Source organism: Macaca mulatta, chromosome 7 (assembly GCF_049350105.2).
Source record: "Macaca mulatta isolate MMU2019108-1 chromosome 7, T2T-MMU8v2.0, whole genome shotgun sequence".
In the NCBI taxonomy this organism is placed as follows: Eukaryota; Metazoa; Chordata; class Mammalia; order Primates; family Cercopithecidae; genus Macaca; species Macaca mulatta.
The window spans coordinates 28,373,494-28,398,048 of NC_133412.1; the positions used below are offsets into that span (position 1 = coordinate 28,373,494).

General features: G+C 46.3%; 1 protein-coding gene and 1 long non-coding RNA gene across 3 annotated transcripts in view; both read right to left on the bottom strand.

Annotated features, from left to right (window-relative positions):
* The window catches only part of TNFAIP8L3 (TNF alpha induced protein 8 like 3), a 47,970-nt gene that overhangs the window by 15,158 nt on the left and 8,257 nt on the right, over positions 1 to 24,555 (bottom strand). Inside the window, exon 1 of one of the 2 annotated variants that reach the window (XM_015142194.3) lies at positions 22,514 to 22,785. In XM_015142194.3, coding sequence (XP_014997680.1) covers positions 22,514 to 22,565 — 52 coding nt within the window. In that variant the 5' untranslated portion in view covers positions 22,566 to 22,785. 2 annotated transcript variants of the gene reach the window in all.
* Positions 19,732 to 21,437, bottom strand: LOC144329871 (uncharacterized). Its single transcript, XR_013395583.1, has 3 exons — positions 20,617 to 21,437; positions 20,312 to 20,407; positions 19,732 to 20,156 (listed from the first exon to the last, which is right to left on the bottom strand). It is a non-coding gene; the product is annotated as an uncharacterized LOC144329871 (long non-coding RNA).

Here is a 24,555-nt window from a genome sequence, read left to right on the forward strand (position 1 = left end):
AGTGATATAGAAAGCTAAATTTTTTTTTTTTTTTTTTTTTTTTTTTGAGACGGAGTTTCACTTCTGTTGTCCAGGCTGGAGTGCAATGGCACGGTCTTGGCTCACCACAACCTCTGCCTCCCGGGTTCAAGCGATTCTCTTGCTGCAGCTTCCTGAGTAGCTGGGATTACAGGCATGTGCCACCACATTCGGCTAAGTTTGTATTTTTAGTAGAGACAGGGTTTCTCCACGTTGGTCAGGCTGATCTCAAACTCCCAATCTCAGGTGATCCGCCTCCTTTCAGCCTCCCAAAGTGTTTGGATTACAGGCGTGAGCCACTGCGCCTGGCCAGAAATCTAAATTTTTAATAGTCTAATTTATCAATCTTTTCCTTGATGGTTGGTGGTTTCTGTATCTCATTTTAAAAATTCTTCTCTTGCCATGAGGTGATAAAAGATAATCATATATTTTCCAGAGGTTTAAAGGTTTTGTTTTTCACATTTAGGTCTTTAATCAATCTGAAAATTATCTGTACATATTGCATGAGGTTGGGAATCTTTTTCTCCCCACAATTTATTCTATTTATTGAATAGTTCATCCTTCTGCTACCTATCTGGTATGCCCCTTCTTTTCATATCAGGTTTCTATATTGCATAGATCTGTTTTTGAGTTTTTTACTCTGTTCTATTGGTCTATTTCAGTACAAAAACCAAGTTTTCTTAATATAACTCATAAGTCATGATAGATCAAAGGGAAGTGCCCCCCTCACCCTCACTTTATTCTGCTTAGAAACTGTCTTGATTATTCTTCCCTTTATTCTTCCACAGGAATTTTAGGATCATATGATCAAATGCCATGAGCACTCTATGTTAATCTGAAGTAAACTGGTATCTTTTTTTTTTTTTTTGAGATGGAGTTTTGCTCTTGTTGCCCAGGCTGGAGTGCAATGGCGTGATCTTGGCTCACCGCAACCTTCACCTCCTGGGTTCAAGTGATTCTTCTGCCTCAGCCTCCTGAGTCACTGGGATTACAGGCATGCGCCACCATGGCTGGCTAATTTTGTATTTTTAGTAGAGATGGGGTTGGCTGGTCTCAAACTCCCGACTTCAGGTGATCTGCCTGCCTTGGCCTCCCAAAGTGCTGGGATTACAGGTGTGAGCCACTGCGCCCAGCCTAAACTGGTATCTTTATGATACTGAATCTTCCTCTCCATTAACATGACATGTCTCTCCATTTAATCATATCTCCTTCTGTGTCCCTCAATTATGTTTACAGTCCCCTCCATAAAGCTCTTGCATATCTTTCATTAGATTTACTTCTAGCTACCTTATAGTTTTGGTTGCTGCTGTTACTTTTTTTCTATTACAGTTTCTAAATGGTTATTAATGATGCATAGGAACCCAACTGATCCCTGTATACTTATCTCCAATTGAGACATTTTGCTGAGCTCTGTTATGAGTTCTAATATATTTTATATAGCATCTCTTGGACTTTTTAATGTAGACAACATTGCCTCCACAAAATGATTGTTTTCTTTGACCCACTATTTCTTTTCCCTGCTTAATAACACCGGTAGAAACATCCAGCAGAGTGTTGAATAGCATTACATGGCATCCTGGTCTTGTTCCTAACTTTAACAGGACTGTCTCTAAAATTTCCCTGAGTATGCAATGTTTGCTGTGGGTTTTGACGGATACCCCTTATCAAGTTATCTTCCTTTTATTCCTATTTTGCTAAGGCATTGTTTGCTTTTAAGTAGAAATGTATCCAATTTTAGCAAACACTTTGTATCCACTGAGATGATCATATAATTTATCTCTTCTAATACGTAAATTTAACCAATTATTCAAAGACTTTTTGATTTAAATCATCATTATTCCCAGGATAAGCCCTACTTGGTCATGATGCATATGCATTTACCATACTGATGAATTCTATTAGTAAATATTGCATTTTGCAACTATGCTCAAAAGTAAGATTGGTCTACAACGTTTTCATAGTACTATCTTTGTCAAATTTTGATGCCAGAGAAGACTGGTCCCATAAAACGGATTGAGTAGCTTTCCTTCTTTTTCTATGTCTGAGAGTGTTTATGTAAGGTGGCGATTAACTGTTTTTTGACAGTTTTAGTAAAACTCGCCTGCATTTCACTCAACATTCTGAGGGTATCTTTCCATGACAACAAATGTACTGTATCATTGTTTTTTGACAATAGCACATGCCACCATTTTCTCTACTGGTCCCCTCTTGGTAGGTTTCAAACTGCTTCCAGTTTTTGCTATGAAATATCTGCAGAAAGTAACAACCTAGCAGCAGGCTGCCTGTTGGGGAAAAGGGTGCCTATTGGCACATAGTAAGATTCCCTTCTAATGCTCCTTCCTAAGTAACAAAGTGGCAGGAAACACTGAAGAGGAGTTCCATGAACAGACCTCTGGCTCTGCCCACCGGATCCCATCTCTCCTACCAGACGCCTGCTTGCCCAATTCAAAGCCAAAAGGAGGCTCAACTCTTCACAAAAACGGTTTTGCCCTAACCCAACTGGCTGAAATAGTCAAAATGACAGCCAAAGAGTACCAGAAATCAAGCCGGTTTTCCCTGAGGGTGCTGCCCTGGCTGCCAACCATGTCCTGACTCTCTTGTGCCATAGCTGAAACCAGTGGACCCTTGCCCAGGTTGCAGAAGCACAGCTGACAGGTTGTTTGTTGCAGCTGAAGGTCCCCTCCCACCATGAGCCCCTGGCCAACCCTTATGTCCCTCTTGTTGGGGAGGCTGGCCCTCACACCCAGCTCGGTAGTAGCCCTGTTCCTGTGCTGCACTGCGACTGGCCCTCCACTTTCCGCATCTGGTGCTGAGTTCTTAGGAACTGATGCTCAGAAGACCTGTGAATCCCCATAAGCAGGTCAGTGCCTACTATGTAGAAGTTGCTCAGTATATGTCTTGTAGATATGTCTCAGTAAATGAATGACTGAATGAATGATTTTAGCATGTTTGTTCTTATTCTTTAAGGCTCAGATTCTATCAGTTCAGGACCCACACCTGGAAGGAGGTGCATATTCACAACGTGCAGGTGGAACTGAATTTACTCAAATGCCTTCTGAACTGAGCACAAGGTCCACCCTTTGCCTTTCATATGGAGCTACCTGCTTGGCCCACTTGGGTTCTGCCTGTCTTTGCCCCAACAACAGCAGCATTGCCTGGGGGCCAGATGGATCACCCACAATGCTCTCAGTGTTCAGTTCCAGCAGTAAACCCTCTCTCCGCGACAGCAGCACCCCTCCTTCCTGCCACCCCCGGAGCCTCCCCATTCACACCCCTTCACACTCATGAGCTATTTTAATATACTCAGGAGCTGTCGGGCATTGGAATAGCACAGTCCACGTTCTGTCTCTCTGGGTAATCCTGTCTCTCCGCTGGCAGCTCCCAAACTTTCTCCACCACGGCAGGCACCCAAGAACTCAGGCTCAGAACACCAGACTGCTAACAAGGACACCAGTAGGATGCCACATTCAGAGCCATGGGAGCATGCCAAGACGGTAATATGTGAAATTAGTAAACAGCCTAATGCAATAAAAATGTCAGTCTTTGGAATGCTGTAATTTTTGGAGTATGGATGCAGAACCTAAAATGTGCAAAACAATAAGATGGAAGAAACTCCAGTCTATCTTGGAAAAAAGAAACAAAAAATGGCCTGTGGCAGTGGGTATTTAAACCTAAAGGACTGAGGCTACTGGAAGGTGCTCTAATTAATTAATGTAGTAACATGTAAACCCTCAGCTTAGTGAGCTTAACAACAACCAGACAAACTGTTAGCTGTACTTGAGAGGTCGGAACACATGAGGGAGAAGAAACCAGAAGGTACTTCTGGATGGGAGATGATTTGGCAGACAGCATTACGGCTTCCTCAATGTTCTACTTGATTTTTTTTTTAGTGAAATATGAATCCTGAACAATGACATTTTTGGCTTTCAGTCAATCTGAATGCGGAACAGCAGGAAAGGGACATGTAATATATTGCTTATAAGCTCCCTTACATACATTCTGTAGTAAAACTGGTTTTGTTTACGGATTTAAGACATGTCAAGCCACATTTTTAATGTCATGGTCAATATCTGGCCTGTGGAATGACAGTGTTGAGGGATGTTGTTAGCAGATGGGAGGTGGGATGACACTCGCAAGATCTCCTGAGGTTGGGCTCCTAAGCTCTGCTGGGACCGCTACTGTGATGGAACCACTCTGAGTCCAGGGGGAATCCCATTCACATGACATAACGGGAGGGGCCAACTAGCTGTGGAGGTTTAACTTCCTGGAAGCTTCTCAGAAATGTGACTTTCTCTCAGGCTTCCTTTCTAAATTAAACTCTAAGGCCACAAATCGCTCAGAATACAATTTTTTCTACTTCTTTATACTTCATGGTAATATAAAATAGTACCACCAAAAGGTTTCACTGTTTTCCAATCAAATCACCAGGTGTGGTCACTCAAAGATGCTGAGAATGGCTGTCTCGCACAATCAAGATGCCAGGGTATATCCATGGAGTAGCTACCTCCCCGGATACAGGGAAAACTAGAGAGCCCAGCCCTGGTCCTGACTTTTGCCACTGAGCCAGCAGCAGGAAGTGGAAGAGAGAGCCCAGCCTCCAGCCCTGCCCTGCCCCTGCCACCCCCAGCGCACTCACTGTGTGCCATGCGCCCATCTCTTTACCTGTTGGTTGCTGGGTCTGTTAAATGAGAAAGCAGACTAGAAGATTCTGCTAATTTGCTTTCTTTTCTCAATTTAATAGTAACCCCTTAAGTATGATAAATTGAATTTTTGTCATCATCTGGGCACGCATCAGATGTGCGCTGATGCCTGTGGAGGATCCTCCGCGTTCCTCCTCCCCCGCTTCCCTCCCCCCGGTTCTGCTCCCGCCATTCTTCATAAATGGAATTCTCCTGCTTCTTTCTCACTCTGTAACACCTGGGGCATCGACATTGGAGCCTCCAGCTTTCCTCATCTGTGGCTTCCCTCCAAAATGCTGCTCCCTCCCCTGTTTTCCTGGGGCTCTTGACTCCTCCATTAGCCCTCAGCCTCCTGTCAGCTCTTGGCCTGTGGTCGCCACAGAGCGTGCGGTCAGCAGGCGTCATGCTGGTTCTCCCTAAGGCCTCTTCCTGTGTTGGCCTCAGCGCCCACAGACCAAACCACAGACTGCCAGGACCCCCAGGCCCCTGGCCCCGACAGGCTGCCCTGTTTTGACGTAGCTGTGGGTGGGACTCGTGTCCAAAACCTCAAGGCCAGCTCTTCCCGCTGGTCCCACATCCCAACTGCCCTGGCCTGTCTCCCCAGCCTCTCATCCGGTTTTGCTCAGCGCAACTCCTCCCTAAGCCAAGCACGCCCTGCTGCCCACCCAGCTCCCATCTTCTGCAAGGGGGCCTAGTCAAGGAACCCACACCCGGCTTCAATTGTTTGTTCCCTGGCAGTTCCGAGAGAGGAGACCTTTGATAGAGACAGGAGATAGCCAAGGGGTCCCTGGCAAAACACCCCCTTCAAGCCTAAAACGGCCTGAAAGCTGAAAGACCCGACGGCCAGTCCCGGATGAAATCCGCAACCCTGAGAGAGAACAGCCCGTCTGCCCGCCCTTCCCCGCCAGCTTATCGCTGAATAACGCGCACATGCGCACTGGGGGAACGGGGGCGGAGCATCGGGATTTCGCGCCTTGGGCAGGGGGAGGAGCTTGGGCTCTTCAGCTCGAGTGTGCTGGCCTGGAATTCCGTCTGAGGTGGAAGCCTGTTAGCAGGACCTCTTATTTTTTAACCTGAGAGCTTTCTTTTAATACATTCTGCTCCCCTCACCTTTCAAAGTGTCTACGGGCCTCATCTTTCCTGGTCATGTGACGAGAACCCGGTTTTAGATGAACTAAGGAGCAAAAACTTCTGCATCACCTTAACTGTTGTGTTCACCGTGGCGTCCCTGACGTGTGCTAGGAACTCAATAACATACATTTAAACCTCAAAAAATAAATAGTGATTGGGCAGCCCTGGAAGAGGCCTGAGGAAGGAATGGTCACGGCAGGACAGAGGCGCTGTGGTTTTGTTCCTCCCTGGCTTTCACCACAGACTCAATGGTAACCGTTCTCACCAAGGTCACCAGATGGTCTTGTAATTGGCCCTGAGGGGTGTTTGGAAACATGGGAGGGCATTTTTGGTTGTCACACATATAAGTAGGGGTTCTAAAGGCTGTTTCTGGGGGCAGATATGCTAACTACTTGTAATCCTGGAACGCCGAGGGCAGCCCTGATACACACGGCCTACCTGGCCGCCAGCAGCAGGGGACCCTCTCTTGGTCTCGCTTTCCTAACCCCACCTCTCCTGGCCCTCCTCAGCCTCCTCCAGGCCTCCTCCTCCTCTGTCAATGCCTCATGTCTGGGTGTCCTCCCGAGCTCACTCAGGGTCCTCTTCTCTTGCTAGACACTCCCCAAGTGTGAGATGCCACCCCTGTCCCATGGACTGACTCCTGCCCCATATGTTCCCCGGTCCGGGGGACTCTCCCATCCATAACTGCTTGCCCGATCTCTCCACCTGGATTCCCACAGATCCCTCCCCCTCCACATTCAATATTTCTCTCAGCTCCTTTCTCCAACCCTCCTGAAGTCTTCTCCTTGTATTATATGTGACTCTGCCACCGGCCTGTGTCCGGACAAGAACCTGGGGACCATCCTTGACTTATTTCTCTCCCTCACCTCTCATATCTAACGAGGCCTCCGACTGTCTATTCAGCTTCTGTGATGTCTTTAAATGCACCTGCCTTCCTCTGCCTCTCTCTTGCTACCTCAGTACAGACCCTTATGGTTTCTTCCCCGAATGTTCGTCTGTCTCCTTGCTCATCTCTCTACCCCAGCTACTGTTTTATTTTCCACACCAGGCTGACAGCAGGCTTTGATGCTGCTGCTCCTCTAGAAAGGGCCTCAAGGGGATTCCCATAAACTTCAAGACAGAGCCCAGACAACTCTTTAGCATGGCACACCAGGCCACTGAACTGACATCTGTCTTCTCTTCACCCTCTACAAACCCTAAGCTTCTGGCTCCAGGCCACAGGCAGGTCTCACCTGCACCAGGCCTGGGTCACCTTGCACCTTTGCATTTTCTGTCCCTGTGCTGGGACACTGACCTCTTACTCTCTTCCCAGTCCAATTCCTGCTTAGTTTCCAGGGCTCCATTTGAATGACTTCTGACTTCTAGGCAATTTCTTTTTGCAATCACCTACCCTGTCACTTATCACCTTGTGGAGCAATCAATCATCCACTAGCTGGATGAGGAATTTTATCACCCACTGGTCTGTGAACTCCTTGAAGGCAGGGACCAAAGCTTATTTATCTGGGCAACTGTAGCCAGGGACTGAAACAGAGAATATTCATTGCTTGAATGTATGGCTCTCACTCTTGACATTTTATTGAAATGCATTCACGCTCATGTCAGGAGCAATAATGATAATGAGAGCTGGCATGTCCTCCAACCAGGGGCCTGAGACACTCCCACCTGGGCATGGTTGCCACATCACTCACCAGGTTGCTCTGTCACTCCTTTTCTTTTTATTTAAAAAAGTTATTTTCAAAGTAATACAGGGTACAATTATTTAAAAAGTCAAATCAGACTGAGCATGGTGGCTCATGCGTATAATCTCAGCACTTTGGAGGCCAACGTGGGAGGTTAACTTGAGGCTAGGAGTTCGAGGCTGCAGTGAGCTATGATCGTGCCACTGTACTCCAGCCTGGGTGACAGAGCAAGACCCTGTCTCAAAAAAAAAAAAAAATAAATAAATAAAAATAAATAAATAAAAATAAAAAAATAAAGAAAAAAAGAAAAGTCATTCTATGAGGGAGGCTTATAACAAAATGTAGCATCCCCAGCACACCTCTGATGCTAGCTCCTTACAGACAAAACACTTTAAACTATTTTAGCTGTTTCTCTATATTTAAGTTACATGTGTACACTGTTAATTCTTGATTTTATTTGCTTTTAACTTTCTACTATAGAAGGTGAAAACTTAGCTTTCTTTCCCATTCATTTCTCCTTCCACCTTCCAATTTGCTTCTCTTTCAACATTTGGTTAAATCAAACTTCAGTGATGACATTACTATGATTTAGCTATCATTCATAGCCAAGTCATGTAGTGTCCTATGACTTCCATGCCAGCATTTCCTTTCTTATTCATCTTGTTTTCCCAGGAGTTAAACACTACTTTTTAATCTCCTGGTTAGTTTTTTATCTGTCTAGTGCCAATTCACTCCTAAAGTTCCTAGCAGAATAGAAAGTTCTTCTCAACAGGTTCAAACACATCAACTAATCAACTGTTCCCTTTTTTTTTTTTTTCTTGAAAACATCTCTGGCAGCCCTCTGTCCCCCAACTCAACTCTGGGCATGTTTTTCTCTATGCCTGACACAGGCAGTCAACGTGGGTCCTCCCTTCGTTCTTTACCCCTTCTCTCTTGTGTCCATCTCCTGTTTCTTGGATCTCACGACTCCTTTTTCTTAATTTAGTCCTCGGTTCAGTGGAGCACTTGGTCCAGCACAGGTATCAGCATACTGCCTTAAAGAGCCAGAGAGTAAAGGAGAAAAAGGCAAAATAGAGAATATTGTGTAGCTACTTAAATAACCATGTAAGGTATAAATAACCATGTAAGATGTACTTAAAAACGTAAACACAAAAACAGGTGACAGGCCAGATTTGGCCTGGGGGCCTCAGTTGGCTGCCTCCTGAGTAAGCAGCTATCTCAGGAAGAGGACATGATAAAGTCATTTTTGGGGATCTAACATTTCATACAATGACTTTATTCCAACCACACGTTTGATGGATGGTTTACCTTGGTCCAGAGCTCTATGTTGGAAATCATTTGCCTTGAGAATTCAAAGGCAGGGCATCACTGTTGTCTAAAGTTCAGCTATTTAGAAAACTAGTATACATTGGTAAGGGCCTGTTTTTTTCTCTCTGGAAGCTTTCAAGATTTTTGCTTCGTGATTCGACTCCAGGAATGGCCATAAGACTTGGATTTTTCACTGCCTTAGTCCCTCTAGCACTCAGAAGGGCTTCTGGGGGTGGGTGGGGGCCCAAGGCAGAGGAAACAGAGAGGAGCATCTGGGCCTGAGATGGGTCAGGGAAGGGAAGACATCCCAGGTAAGGCAGAGAGCTGGGACCAGGGAGATGGGGAGGACAGGGCGAAGTCAGGAGGAGAAATTGAGGTTCTAGAGTGTAGACAAGATGGGTAGGGCCCATGGGGGAGCCCAACTTTGCTTTTCTGGAAGTTTTAGGTTCTTTGAGCTTAAGAGATGCTACCCTCCAGGTGGAGGGGCCCAAGAAAGCTGGGGCAGCCATGACAGGACTCAGTGACTCATGAGAGAATGGACTTGTCCTACAGCACTCCTGTCATGTGCCCCATGATTCCCTAAAACACTGACCAGCTGCTCTTGGCCCTCATGTGGCCTTGATTCCACCTGTGTGCTGTCTCAGCACCAACCTCCACCCTCTTCACACACTGCTCAGACCTCAGTCACTCCCATTGGGTTACGACAATTTGGCAAAGCTATTTTTTACATAGTTTTTTAAACAACAACACAACAGAAAACAAAGCAAAACACTAAGAATGGGTGGAAACAGGCCTCCTCATCCATTCCCTGAGTGTTGGCACATCACTGACCTCCCTCCCAGGATGAGGAGAAATCCAGGTTGGTAGCAGCCCCTGTGCTTACCTGCTTACCACGCTTGCTGGTCTTAGGATGAGCTATCCATCATTCTGGGCACAATGCTCCCTTTGTCCAACAATTTACTCCTAACTCAATCATTCTCCCTTTCATATTCCTTTTAAAATCGCAGTGGTCATAGTCACTCACTTGCAAATAATAAGAAAAGATGGCTCCTTCATAAAGGCACTAAATAAAGGAACTTTCCTGCTTTCAACTTGAAAACTAAGAAAGAGTGATTTTTTTTTTTTTTTCTTAATAAGGGGAGTTTTCTGGAAGGGTGAAAAAGCATAGTCAACATAGAGTCATGAGTGACTTGATGGGGCTACGTTCTCAGACATGCATTGTTAGGGGATTTTGCCATTGTGTGAACATCATATGGTATACTTATACAAACCTAGATGGTAAAGGTCACGTAGGCTACATGGTACCACCTAGGCTACATGGTACAGCCTTTTGCTCCTAGGCTACAAACCTGTACCGCATGTTACTGTACTAAATACTGTAGGCACCTGTAACACAATGGTATTTGTATATCTAAACATGTATTAGGTACAGTAAAAATGCAGTATAAAAGATAAAAAATGGTCCACTTCTCTAAGGCACTTAGCATGAATAGAGCTTGCAGGACTGGAAGTTGGTCCAGGTGAGTCAGTGAGTGAGTAGAGAGTGAATGTGGAAGCCCAGGATATGACTGTACGCTGCTATAGACTTTATCAATACTTTACACCCAGGCTACACTAATCTTATAAAAAACATTTTTCTTTCTTCAGTGATAAATTACCCTTATCTTACTGAAACATTTTTACTTTATAAACTTTAAATTAAAAAAAACTTTTTGACTTTTGTAATAACACCTTAAAACACAAGCACATTGCAGAGCTGTACAAAAATTATTTTTTCATTTATATCTTTATTCTATAAGCTTTTTTCTATTAATTTTTTTTTCTTTTTAAACTTTTTTGTTAAAAACTAAGAAAAACACATATATTAGTCTCTGCCTACAAAGGGTCAAGATCATCAAAACATCATCAAGTGCAAGGAATTTTCAGCTCCATTGTAAGCTTAGGGACTACTATCACGTCCAAAATATCATTACATGGCACCTGACTGTATAATTTTATACCTGAAAAGGAGTAAGGATAAATCATTTTTCATAATATAAACCAAGAAAGTAAATAAAGATAGACAAAATCCTGGCTGATGGGGAATACCAACTATTAAGGGTGATTGGGGCTAATTTAAAACTGGGTTAAAAACTCTGTTAAATGTGAATCTAAATGGTGCATACTTCCTTTTCTAGAAACTTCCTGACTGGGCTTCCTCTGCTTGGGAGGCTAGAGGGGAGTAAGGAATTCTGGGACCACCGTATGAGCTCTTAATTTTAGCTTCAAGATGCATAAGGAATCCTCAATTAAATTTCAGTCTAATTCCTTCAGAAATAGATTCACATTATATTTAGTATTACACCACTCCTCAATAATAAATTTTTTTGGAATGATGGACTAACAGTGGTGGTGGCACACCAATACCTCCTAAAAGCTAACAATCCTGTTATAACAGACTTTTAAATGTCCTTGTTTCCCCCTCTAATTTAAAAAGTAATAAAAACACAAAATTAGTATAGGTAAATGAAAATGTGGGAAGTGAACGTCACTCATATCTGGGATAGAGGTCAAGGACAGAGGAAGGGTGGCAGAGGGCACGCGGGTCAGAGCTGCCAGTTGGACCTCCTGCCAGCCGGACCTCCTGCCAGCCAGCGAGCAGCAGTGACGCTGAGTTTCAAGACAGCCAAGATGGCTGAATCCATAGGCTCACCCACAGGTGCGTTTAGAGTGGGAGGCTGCAGTGCCCTCGGTCAGTCTGTAGGCCTCATATTTACAAACTCATTAACTATTCTGACCCTCTGTTCATGGCATAGAGGCCCACAAAGGCTAGGCCAGGTGGGCTCAGAATAGGAGGTGGTGATGGTGGTGGGAGCACCAGAGAAAGCATGGCTGAGGCTAGGGCAGGGGGTGTGCAGGGCAGAAGGCTGGATCACCGCAGGTAGGGGGCTGGGCAGAGCCACAGAGGACTGCTCTAGGGGGAAGAGGAACATAGGGAATTGATGGAAGAGCAAGTTTCAAGGGAGAGGATGGAGGGGCCTGGGACAAGCCTGCAGGAGGATAAGCTGGGGAACAGGCACTGCAGCTCACTTGGCTGTTGTTTATAAAAACAAATTACCAGCTGAAAGCTGCATGTACTCACTGAAGACAAATCTGGCAGAGTACAAAGAAGACAATTAAAATCACCTATACACTCATCACAGAGTGGCTTATTTTGCTCTAGCATTAACAAAAAATCTCAAGTGTTTATGTGTGTGAATGTGAGGGGAGATTTCTCCCCTTCTCCATATACAAAGGGGCATATGTATAGGGGTGGGTGTGTATATGCGCATTTATGTACACATGTACATACAGCAAAACAGGGATCACAGATTATTGAACCTTCTTTGACAATGTTATAATGTGAACATTTCCCTATATCATCAAATGTTCTTCAAATTAACTTTCCTTAACATCTGAATAATATCCCACTGTGTGGAAATGTCATTATATATTTAATCATTCCATAAATATTTGACTGAATATTCAAGTTGTTTATTTAGGTTTGTTTCTGCCCTCACCCCAGACAGTTTTAAATAGCAAAAGTCTGCCATTTACTTTGTGATTGGGATAATTTAATCTCTCTGCGTCTGTTTCTTCATCTGTAAACTGGGAATGGTAATACCTGCTTTATCCATGTCATGGTTTTGCTATGAGAACATGTGTGGAGGAGATTTCACTGTTCTATGATTTCACAGTCTTTTAACTTTGAGTGACTTGGTGGCTGTCAAGGCCACCAGCAGAGTTGGGAAAAAGTGAGGGAAAGGTGATGGCCTGCATGTGGGTGTGTTGGGTTGTCTCTTAAACAGTAAGGAGGAGGAGTCTGGGGCCTTTAGAAGACAGGATTCTTGCTCAGGAGAGAAGACTGGGCTAGAGTACAACTTTGGGAGTCTTTAGCTTCCCAAAAGCTTACAGCTTTTGTTATAAGAACAGATGGTCTTTTCTAAAAGAAACTATTTTGTCAGAAAAAAGCAAGGCAAGAGCTCCATCTTAGGGGACACAGGTAGGAAAAAGATATTAATGAGGGATGCAGGAGGAGCAACTGAAGAAGGGTACAGGGAAACCAGGATTATACACAGATAAGTTAGAAACAAAAGAGAGCCACAAAAATTCAGGTTTAATACCTACCAGATACTGCTGTGGGCTCTCTAAAAGTTGACCCTATATAAATTTAGCTCTGCCTGCCTTGTTTGACTCAGCGAATTATGAAGTTAAATCCTAAAGGTAGAGAGACCTAACATGGATGAACAAACACGCCAGTTTCTTTATAATAAAAAAATCAATCTAAAGAAAGATAAAATGTAATTGGAGAACTAGTGGTCAATAAACCTTTTCTTGAAGCTAGTAGCTATTTAAGCTCAAAGTAAATTAACCTTTGCAATTGTCCCTGGACATCTGTAAAACCTACCAAATGCCTCTCAAGTATTTAAAAAAAAAATGCACTTATCTTCTGAGGGCTTTGTGGAGGGCTCTTCTGACTCAGAAAGAGAAGTGGGCCTGACCCAAGGGAAGGAGGCCCCTGGGCAACGTGCTAGCGTGGGCCTGTGCTGGTCTGACCTGTGGCAAATGGGCCCAGGATGGAGAAACCTAAGAAAGGAAATGCAGGTGATGGGAGGGAGTGGCAAGAACACAGTAGAAGGTGTCAGAAGGAAAAAGAGCAAAAGTCCTTTTGATATCTCAATACCTGGAATAGCTCTCTGATCCTTTTTTTATTCTTTTTAATTACCTATGTTTTGGGGTAAACACAAAGAAACCACGGGATTTGGCCTCCAGTTCTTGTTCTAACACTGCCTTGCAGTGTAACAAAATGTTTTTAGCATCCCAGGTCAACATTTCAGAAACGGGACTCTCATTCTTTTTAAACCCTCCCCTCTCCCTAAATAAAGCTCTCACATCTTTTTTCTAATTGCTTTTGGACCACCTTCTTGGAAGAGTGCAGTCTTCTCTTAGGGCTCAATCTAGTTTTCTTCTTCGTACTGTTTTCACATATTCTACCATGAGCTTGCACTTTTTTTGTCAGAAAATAATGTTACTGACAAGCAATAACTAAGCGACAATGCTTGAAACACAAACCTGAGTCATCCAGCTCTGAATGTCAAGTTCTTTTCACTATGTGTACTCTCACCTTTTGAATTTTCTCTCCTCAAGTCCTGCTGGTCACCATGTCCTGGGGATTGTATATCTGAAATGATTCTAAATGCTGGGGTGAAAAAAAGGGCTTAGGACCCAGCTCAAGCACACTCTGAAAAAGGGTGTACTTGACTTTGGTATCTCTCTTAACTCTGCTTTTCAAACCTTCTTCTCTCCTCTCCCACCAGACCCGTGTGATCCAGAAGAAGCTCACGGCTGCAGCATCCTTCTAGGACCTTCTCCTTAGCAGTGGCTGTGTGCTGACTCTCCCATCTTCCCTCACAGATCGCCCTTTACCATCCCCTGATCTGGAACCGGAGTCAGCCAGTCCTTGACCATGTTGTTACTGGGCTAATGCAGGGAATGTCTGCAGCTTAAAGCAGGCCTTTGTGGAGGCAGAATGCCCTCACCTAACAGAGGCAGCCTAAGGGTCAGGATTCTGGGTACCGTGGAGGCTGTGTGGGGGATGCAAGGCAGCCTGGTGGCATCCATGAATCTAATTACATAGTCTACCTGTGCAAGAGAAGAGTCTCTGGAATTAGACTGGCTTCGTATCTACTGAGAAGCGGTGCAATCTTAAGCAGGTTACTTAACCTGTCTGTGTTTGGTTTTCTGTTCTATAAATTGGGGCTATTTATAGTACGTAGCCCAGAAGGCTGGTATAAGGATCAACTACCATATAAACAATTAACCCAGTCCCGAATACATTGTAAGTGCTTAATTAATATAGGATAAATAAAAAAGTAAAACATCATTATACTTTTATGTTCAGTAACAGCCCTTGGGGGCTGACCTTGGGCTGGCAAGGATCACGCCATCTTATTTCTCATCTTGTTTTGCCACAACTTTTTTTTTTTTTTGGAGTCAGAGTCTCTCTTTTGCCCAGGATGGAGTGCAGTGGCACGATCTTGGCTCACTGCAACCTCTGCCTCCCGAGTTCAAGCGATTCTTCTGCCTCAGCATCCTGAGTAGCTAGGATTGCAGGCATGCACCACCATGCCCAACTAATTTCTGTGTTTTTAGTAGAGATGGGGTTTCGCCATGTTAGCCAGGCTGGTCTCGAACTTCTGACCTCAGGTGATCCGCCCGCTTCAGCCTCCCAAAGTGCTGGGATTACAGGTATGAGCCACCGCACTCGGCCCATAACTTCTTAAACCCTGGCTTCTCTTATCCTGTAACCCCCAATCCCAGTCTTCCCACCCTCACTTTCTCAGTCTTATCCAAAGGAAACCAAGGAGACAGGACTCAATTGTGGCAGGAAAGAGCTGCCACAGAGGCCTGCTGGGCAGATGGCCCCCCTCACCTACCTCCTGTATTTGACTTTGTATTTGTCCACCTTCCCAGCATAACCCACAGGCTCCAAATCAGGAGCGTGGGATGTGTGTGTTCACTAGCAACAGCTCCTTCCAGAATCTCCTCCCTCATGTGAAACTGGATGCTTCTACTACAAAAATATAAACCAGGAGTCTCCATGAAGCTACATATGGCTAACATGCTTCCTTTCATGGCCAGAATATTTTCCCAGAAAGCACATTTTACTTCTGAAACACAACCTAGAAGCCAGTGGCTGCCCCTGTGGTTTTTCAACAGTTTAAAGCAATATTGGACACCACCAAGTGTCTCTTTTTTTTCCCGGAGAACTGAGTTACAAAATATTGGTTTCTATTAGGGTGTGTCTAGCACTTTCTGTGCTGCCAAGCCTTCCATTTTTATAGTCTGCACACTGGTAGATTTTCCATGAACAGGCTCAAATTTATTCCCAAGCAATGATGCTTAGGAAACCCAATATGAACGTGAAGATTGTTCTAAAGCAGACTCAGAATTTGTCCCATGCCATTGCCTAAAAAGAGCATTATGTAATAAATGATATGTAATAAAATTTTTCTAGCATACCTTAAGACATATATATGGCAATGGGGAGGATATTTGCTCTCCTTATATGATTTTTTGGATTGAATTTTTAGAGGAAACTTGTCTTTTAAATTCTTCTTCTCTATCCTTTTATTTCTATATTTGTATAGAATACAGCCCAAACATCCACCTACACAGGCATTTTACATAAAGAGTTGGAAGCCAAGTGACTGAAAAACAAAACAAAGTTATTTATGTAGTGTCTTTATAGAGATTTACATGTGAATTCGAATGGGAGCCAAGGGTAATGCTGGAGGGAAATGAACCAGTTAGGGAACTGTGCTAATGGAAAGTGTGACTATAATTTAGCTTTGTTGACAAATAAAAAGGCAAGTGCTGTATTTTTTAACAGAAAAATAACATAGGAAATAGAGCTTTCCATGTATATATTCATATACACTCAGTCTTTACCTCAAGAAGCCTTCCCACTAGAACTCCAAATCACATTGCCCCATGCTCCAAATCCTGCACTATTTACTGCTGGTGATGCCCAGTTTTACAGATCCAGTTTGGGATGGGTTTTCTCTCCCCAATATGGCTACAAACCTCTGGAAGGCAGGAGCACATTTAAGCGCATTTCTGTATACTATCACAGCACCTGGCACCACTCTGAACACAAAACAGCTGATCAGCTGGCATCTACTGCACTGTGTGGATTGAACAGTTGGATTCAGAGCTATGAGGTCTAGAATGGCCACTTTAATCTGGCAACTGAAACTGCCCCAAAGAGGTCTAGACAAAGTTTGTAGTTCAATAACTATCTCCTGAACTCCGCTGGTAGACAGGCCTGCCATCCCTAGTAAACAGTCCTAAAGATCTGTGGAGGCCACCTGTGGTGACCACTGCCATGTGCTTCATGGACTCCCCCTTCAGGAACGAAGGACTTCCTCCACAAGTGGCTGGTAGTGCTACCTGCAGAAGCCCTCGGTTGGAGGGAACAGCCTCACCCAAGGTCATACCTCGTTCCTTGAAATGGCTTGCCTTTAATGACTGCTTATTTTGGGGGTGTAAAGGTATAAAGGCCTAGCCTCTCACCCCAACTCAGAATAGTTCTGATGAGCCATTCTAGCTCCAGAGCTCCCATGGACTCAGCTGAGGCTGTTGGGTCTACATGATAGCTCAGCTTCTCTGCCCAGTCCTGTTCCCTTCCCTTCCCCCTTTTTTTTCCTTGCCTTCTACAGGTATTAATTCCAAGAGAAGTTCCAAATAAACCTTGTGCATGCTGCTGACCTCCATCTCAGAGTCTGCTTCCTAGCAAACCAACCCACAACACCATCCATCCAACCATCCACCCACCCACCCACCCACCCACCTATCCAGCCAGTAACCTGCCACTATGTTTAGGGGACATAGATGGCATGGGCTCATACAGATGAAAAAGACCCAGTCTTTGTCCTTAGGAAGCTAACTAACAGTCCAGCACAGGAATAACCACAAAGTATGCAATAGGAAGGGCTGGTGTTAAGGGAGATATAACTGGGGATGTGATGCAGGTAAGGGAGGTGAGGAGTCTTCATTCACTGGCTTAGGCTGTGGTCCTCAGTAGACATACCCTGTCTCCTCATCCAATGTCAAGCTCTGGAGGTCAGGGTGAACTGTGTCCTTATCTCTCTTTGCATTTCCCATAATTCCTAACACAGAGTCCCAGACAGTACAAGAAATCTTAAAACACTAAAACAAAACAAAACACTGAGGGAAAGCCTTGGCATCCTGTCTACTTTATAGGACAGGTTTCTGGCTGCTGGTCTGGCCTTTTAGGACAAAGTTCTCAGGAGGTTCCTCAAGATGCTCATTCACTTACTATGTCCATAAAATCTCAGGAACATGAAGAAGCACAAGACAAGGTCCTGACTCCCAAAGCAGCTACAGCTTACTCTGTGGATGAGGCAGAGATCCATGCACATTTCAACAAACAGGAACAAGAAATGGGAAAATGACTAATAGCCAAACGGCACATCATTCCCAGGCTGCCCTTGCCCTTAGCAGGCCAGCCCATTTATCTTCAATCTGTCAGTAGAGAAAGATTACTAAACAGTCTCTGCAAGGAACCTAGCAATGAGAATCAACAAACCCTCAAACCTCACAGTGCCTCAAAACCAATACACCTGTGAAACTTACTGTCTAAAGGGGAAAAGAACCTTTACCCCAAACATCACTGCTAAGTGCCTGAAGGAAGAGGGAGCGTCTGTGGGGTGGCAGAGCCCGTCTCCTGCATTTCCCTGCCTCCAGAGAACGTTACCCAACACAACATGCCACTGTCTCTTTCAACTCTCCCTCTCCTTTCACTGCTTTTGTACAATCTGTCACCAACTTCTGTTGCTGATTTCTCTGAAATGCCATTTGCACCCTTCCTCTTCTGTCTTGCCTTAGTGCCACTACCTTTTCTGATGTTGTGGCCATACCCTGGGAGTTGAGGTGCCAAGTCCAGGCAAACCTTGCATCTGTCCATCTCTGCCAGATGTACATTCTGAAAACTCAGCTTTCATTTGGTCACATCTCTGCTCAAGAATCATGGGGGCTCCGGAGGCCCTGCCAAGACCAACTTACTCCCTATACTCACCTAGCTTTATCTCCCAGAACTCCCCATTATGTGCCCTCTATTCTAGCTGCCTTCCTGTTTATTTGTGCCTTTTGAGACAAGTTGTATGACTTCTGGAATGTCTTTCCCTCTCACCTGCCACCTCCTCAACAGGATCCTATTGAATCCGATCCATTCCTTCAGTTGGTTCACGTGGACCAAGCTGAGCATGTAGGGGAAGAGAGAGACAGGAAGGGCAGAGTTAGGGGCCTGGTGTTTTCCCAGTCCTGTTTTTCTCTTGTGGTTCCCCTACCATATTCTGACTCCATCACATGGAAATGCTTTTCTGCAGCACCGACCCAGGCACAAAGGCACCATCAGCTGGATTGCCCTGGACCATCCAGTTGTGGGAGGAAGGAGCTTATCTGCCCTCAGCTGGGTGGGCTGTCTTGATCTTCCAAGCCAGAAGGGGGAAAAAACTGACGTCGCTAATGTTTACTCCCCTGTTGCTTCTTAGGAAAGACTTAACAACTCCCAAGTGAATGCATCAAGCTCTGGGATTTCTGAGAGATGGATGGTGGGTTTGCCAAAAGAAAGAGTGCCAAGTTGGGTCTCTGGAAAGAATCCAGTGTTCCATAAACCTTGCCTCTTCCCTAATCATAGAAAGATCCATAAAATGATAGAAAGGCAGCGGAGAATGCAGGCAGCAGAATGACATAGAAGCATCATTCTGTGCTTCCTGAAAAACAGAAAATGCAGATGGAGACAAATTTCATCCTCTGCCCCACCCTCCACTGCAGTGTGTTGCTCTATGAGAGATCTGCTCTGCACGCACAAAGTGGGGGGAACTTTGGAAGAGTCTCTTGAAGGTGGTACAGTAAAAAGTGAGTTGTCTTTGGAGATTTTCTTACTTCTCTGCCAATAGGTGACTAGAAAGGTGACCATGATGGGCAAAAGTGGCAGGGAGGAAGGTGAGCACCTCCTATGTTTCCTGCCACCTTGAAGGGAAAAGGTTTACCAATGGAATAGGGGAGGTGGAGGGCAGGGGACTGCCTCCTCTTCTTCCACTTGAAGCACCATGAAAGAAGAAACGCTTTCATCTCCACGTTAGCAGGTGGATTGAGTAAGGGGTTCTCTGTTTTTTATAACTTTCCCTAGAGGCGTAGGAAAAGCTGGTGAAAGCAGCAGGTTGGAATATCCCCATCTCATGCCTTGTGCTGGAAGATGGATGAAGATGAGAAGAGGTAAACTAAAAATACTTCCTCAAGCACACACACACGTGCACACACAAGAGAGAATGAACAAGAGACTGAAAAGGAGAAAATACAAAACAAATCTCTTTAGGCAGTTATATTAATGTGATAATAACAACATCAACATTAATTGTTTTACACATGCATTTATATTTTAAAACACTGGAGTTCATTATTTAGCAATATTCTTACAACAAATAATCCAATCAGGTAATAACCAAAATAACAGCTACCATTTACTAAATGATTACCAGGATCACCTCTCATGTGTTATTATACTGAATCTTCATAAACCCCTATGGTACTATTGTTATCCCCATTTTACAGAGTGGGAAACTGAGGTTGGAGATGTTAAATAACTCGCCCATGAGGTGGAGACTGAAACTCAGGTCTGTCCAGTTCCAGAGTCCAGCCTTTTACTCTTACAATGTCCATCTTATGGCAGGGCTTTTCCACAAATTCAGGAAATGGAAAGGCATGGACGAGGAAACAGCCTTTATGACTCAATTCCCTGTGAGGCAGATACACACACACATATAAGTTCTCCAAGAGGTCCCACTCTGCTGTACTTCTCAGTTACACCCATTCAGCTTTCATAGATACAGGTCCATGGATGAATGTCAAGTTTCTTGTAGGGACAAAGGTCAATCTCTAAGGAGAACATACCTCTCATCTAACCTGCATCTGAATCCGCAACAACGGTTTCCATTTGACAGGATGCAGCCCTAGCAAGGTGGTGAATTAACATCCAGCTTTGAAGCACTGTCATACAGGAGAATACTTTAAGACGGAATATAATGAGTGAGACTGAATGACATTTAGCAGAATGGCTTGTGACATTAAAATACATGTTTGACTTGTGAGATTTAAGCACACGCAGAAAGAAGTGACTGCAGAAAACAGTAAGGCGCAAACAAATGGTGACAGCTCACGAGAGCAGGCTGTGCTGTTCTTCATGGGGTCCATCTGACCTTAGTGATGTTTGCTGTCAGCTACACAGAGGCCTTCTGACACAAACTGACCGTGAATATAACCGGGATATTAAACACTGGGGCAGGCTGGAGAGAGAAAACAACAGGGTGCGGAAGAATTCTTTTCCTTCCCTTTCACCGAAGTACCAGGGATTCTGAAGATACTCCTCCTTCCCCCGGCTTCTCCTCCTTCCTCTTTCTCTAAGCCTCCTTATCCTCCTCCCCCTTCTCCCTCAACCCCTTAACTTCAACCAGAAGAAGAGATGGAGGGTTGGGCAGGGTAGCACAGAGAATGCTGTTCTTGGGATTTTGAGAGAGTTAAGTGTCAGTGTCAATGTCTCCCTCCCGCTTGCGCTCTCGAAATAGATACACACAAAACACCTACTGGAACTTTTAAATGATGACAGGAGATCCACAAGCCACCTGTGAAGCAAAATCTCAGCACTTTATAGTCACAGAAACATATAGGCATGCAAAGGGCTCATGTTTATGAATTATATCCACATATACCTACGCAAAGCAGGTGGCTCTCGCACACACACAGGAACCCTCAAATACAAACATCTTGGCATTTCCTTTCCGCCAGCCTTGACCCTTCCCACCCACCCAAAGGTGCTGGCCACAGCCACCCTCTGTGGGGCCAGATGCAGGGTGAAGGGCGTCACTAGGTCCTGGCTACTCCGGCTGTGAGACGTGGGCAAGCCCTTTACTCTATGGGAATCTTTGTAAAATGAAAAGAACTGCCTGGCCAGGGGCTGTGAGTATGAAAGGGTATTAATAACACACACAGGGCGCTGTCCTGCTTGGTTCCCGAACCTCCCTTTCCTACACCCACGGCTGGAATGATGGTGACTTCTGTCACTTGGTCCCCACCGTCAGTATTCTAGTGTGACACTGGGAAGAGTGGGGGGCTTAGCCAGGGCCGCGGTCTGTACAGGAGGGTCCCAGCCCGCAGGTCCCGGGACTGCAGGCCCAGGGCTAACCTTCAGAGCTGCACGAGCGCCGGGAGCCGTGGGCACGTACGGAGGGCGAGCCGGTCCCAGGTGCGTAGACCCGTGGGTGGGGGGCGGAGCGGGCCAGTGGAGGTGGGCAGAGCCCGGCGGCAAGTCGACCCACGGCTGTGGGTGGCTTCCTCCTGTTGCTCAGGATCAGGGAGTGGCGGGGGAGGACATTCTTTTTTTTTTTTCTTCCCTAAGTAAGCATCCACCTATTTCCACCTATTGCTTTAATAACTATCGATTGTGAAAAGTCGGTGGGGCCTCTTAAAGGAGAAGACCAGCTCCGCGCCCCCGCGTCTGTGTTCGGGACTCGTCCGCGGGGACCTTCTGGACCTTCTCTGCCGGCTGCGCGGCAGCGATGGACGAGCGCCTGTGCACGGGCTCGCCTAGCAGCCTCGGGAACCGCAGCTGCAAGATGTGGTTTGACCCCTGCCCCATCCACTCGCGAGGCCTTTTCTGCTCAGAGCCCCCAGTCACGTTCTTGGACTCAGTCACCTGCTCCGCAGCGCAGTCCCGGCGACCCAGGTTCGAGGACCGGGCCCGCGCTCGGAAAGTTATTTCAAAAGGCAGATGTGTTGCAACCCTCTCTGCAGCAAACTACAGTACGCGGATTCCCGAACCCTTCCCCGCCCCCACCCAGCCCGGGCGACCAGAGCCCGCCGCAGGAGACTGGCAGCAAGGAGAGCCACCCCTGAATGCACCTTCCCTTCCTCCCGCGCGCCCAAGTGCAATGGGGTTGGGGGAAGACCCAAAGCAAACTCACGGCGCGGAGCAACCGCCAGTCGTCCTGGCCGGGAAGGGGTCCGGCTGCTGAGGATCGGCTTCCCGATTTCATGCCCCAGCCTCCCCTCCTCCCCAGCCCCAGCCCACCAGGCTGGGCCGTCGCGGCCCCTCGGTACCTGCGGCGGTCACGGGCTCCCCCTCGCTCTGCTCCCCGGAATCTGAATCCATGCTGCGGGTTGCTGACTGGGCGTCCACGGCCACCCGCCCGTCTGCGGGGCGCTCGGGCAGCCGCGGCGCACTCAGTGCGGACAGCGGAGCGGCTGGAGCCCGGGCGGCGCGGGCTGGGCGGTGCGCCGCGGCAGCGGCCAGGGGGCGGCTCCGCAGAGGCGAGCGCCGCCCGCGCCCCGCTCCCCGCGTCCGCCGGCCGGTGCCTGTGCGCGAGGCGAGCGCAGGGCGGAGGGTGGGGCGCGCCGGGAGAGAGATGGGAGGAGGGAGGGGAGGCGGGAGCGCGGAGGAGCCAGAGCGTCCGGCGCCCAGTGGGCTCCAGGCTGGGGTTAAATACCCCGGGGGCGGCGCCGCGCCTCCCTACCCGCGCCCTGCGTCGGAGCCCTTGGACTTCCCCCGCGCGGCGAGGTTGTGCTGGTCTTGCAAGGCCGAGCCCCTTCCCTAGGGTGAGGCCAAGTTTGTAAGATTCCTAGGTGAAAAAGCGCTTCAACTCGCGCAGGAAAGGAGAGGTTCCGAGTGTTCCGAGTTATGGGGCTGCCAGGGTTCGAGTCCAACTCCACCGCTCAGAGACCTTGGATGAGACCCGTGTTTTCTCACTAGGCAGATGAGGGAAGGGGGCGGGGGGGGGGAGTGATAAGGGAAAGGGGCGGGGTGGGGGGAAATGACAGTTTCCTCGTAGGACTGTTGTCGGAAGTAGTAAGACAAGGCATGTGCGGGACAGAGCGCAGGGCCTGGCACCTAGCGACGAAGTAAAGACACAGGCAGGTAATGCTAACTCTGGCTGTTTGAATCTTCTCCCGGCGCGGGCAGGGCAGGTGGGGCAAGCGGTGGTGAAGCTGGTTCCGGGGGCTCGGTGAGTCCGAACCCTGACTCGCCTGGAAGGCTGGAGTCACCCTGCCAATCAAGCAGCCGTGCCACTTCGCGCCCGCGACTAGAGAGGGGCCGGAATAAATTTTAAAAGCTTTTCTTTGTAGATGGGATTAAACACAGAGTGCTAAACTTCCGTAACACCCTCCTTTCTGAAAGGCGGTGGGGAAGCATTTGTAAACCTATTTACTAATTAAGAGCCAAAACGAGGGAGGAAATGCACGGAGCACTGAGGCCTTTTTTTGTTGTTGTTAATTCTTGGTTATCTATATGCTCTTGTTGTCTCCCTATTATAGGCTCCTACACTCACAAAGCCTCAAGATGGGTTCTCTGCATGTCAAGTCTGCCCAGAGAGTGCAAACTATTGGCCGGAGCAAAAGAAAATCAAGAAGAAAAAGTCTACTAAAAAGCGCCACTTACTGAACGTTTCCCTTTGTGTCCTCATGTAATCTGTACAATGACCCAGTGAAGAATTAAGGTTGCACCATTTGAAAATACTTTTTGGAAGTAGAAAATGGTTGACAGTTGGCAAGTTCATAGAATTCAACTTATTTTCACTCCCATTTTACAGATGGGAAAAGTCTCAGAGAAAGCAGATGATGTCCCTGTGGTCTCAGGTCATCCAGTAGGTAGGTGAGCTGGGACTTGAAATCAGGACCTTCTGATGTCCAGATCTGCTCCTGACTGCTATGATATAGTGTCATAAGTGAGTTTTGGCTTCTGGTCTACCTGAGGGCTGCCTTCTTTAGTGAAGTGTGGGCTTAACAGAGTGCAAATACCACTCTACTTTGTGTTTGCAGAAAACAAAGGATGGCCAAGCTCAGGGACTCTAGTGATAAAAGTTGGATGGATATTGATGAAATGGTCAAAAGAACCCCACAGTGGATGTGTTATCTTGGGCAAATGGCTAAATGTCCCTCGATTTCCTCAAGTGTTGGTGTCTCCTTCATAGGGCGTTTGTAAATAAATTAATGAGTGTGAAAGCTATGCCTGGCACACAGTGAATGTTTGATAACTGGAAAGAACACTAATTCTTATATCGAATGGATCCCATTTAGAAAAACAAAATATTTTAGAATTGCATTTTTTAATGAAAAAAACTGGGGGCTGGGCGTGGTGGCTCACG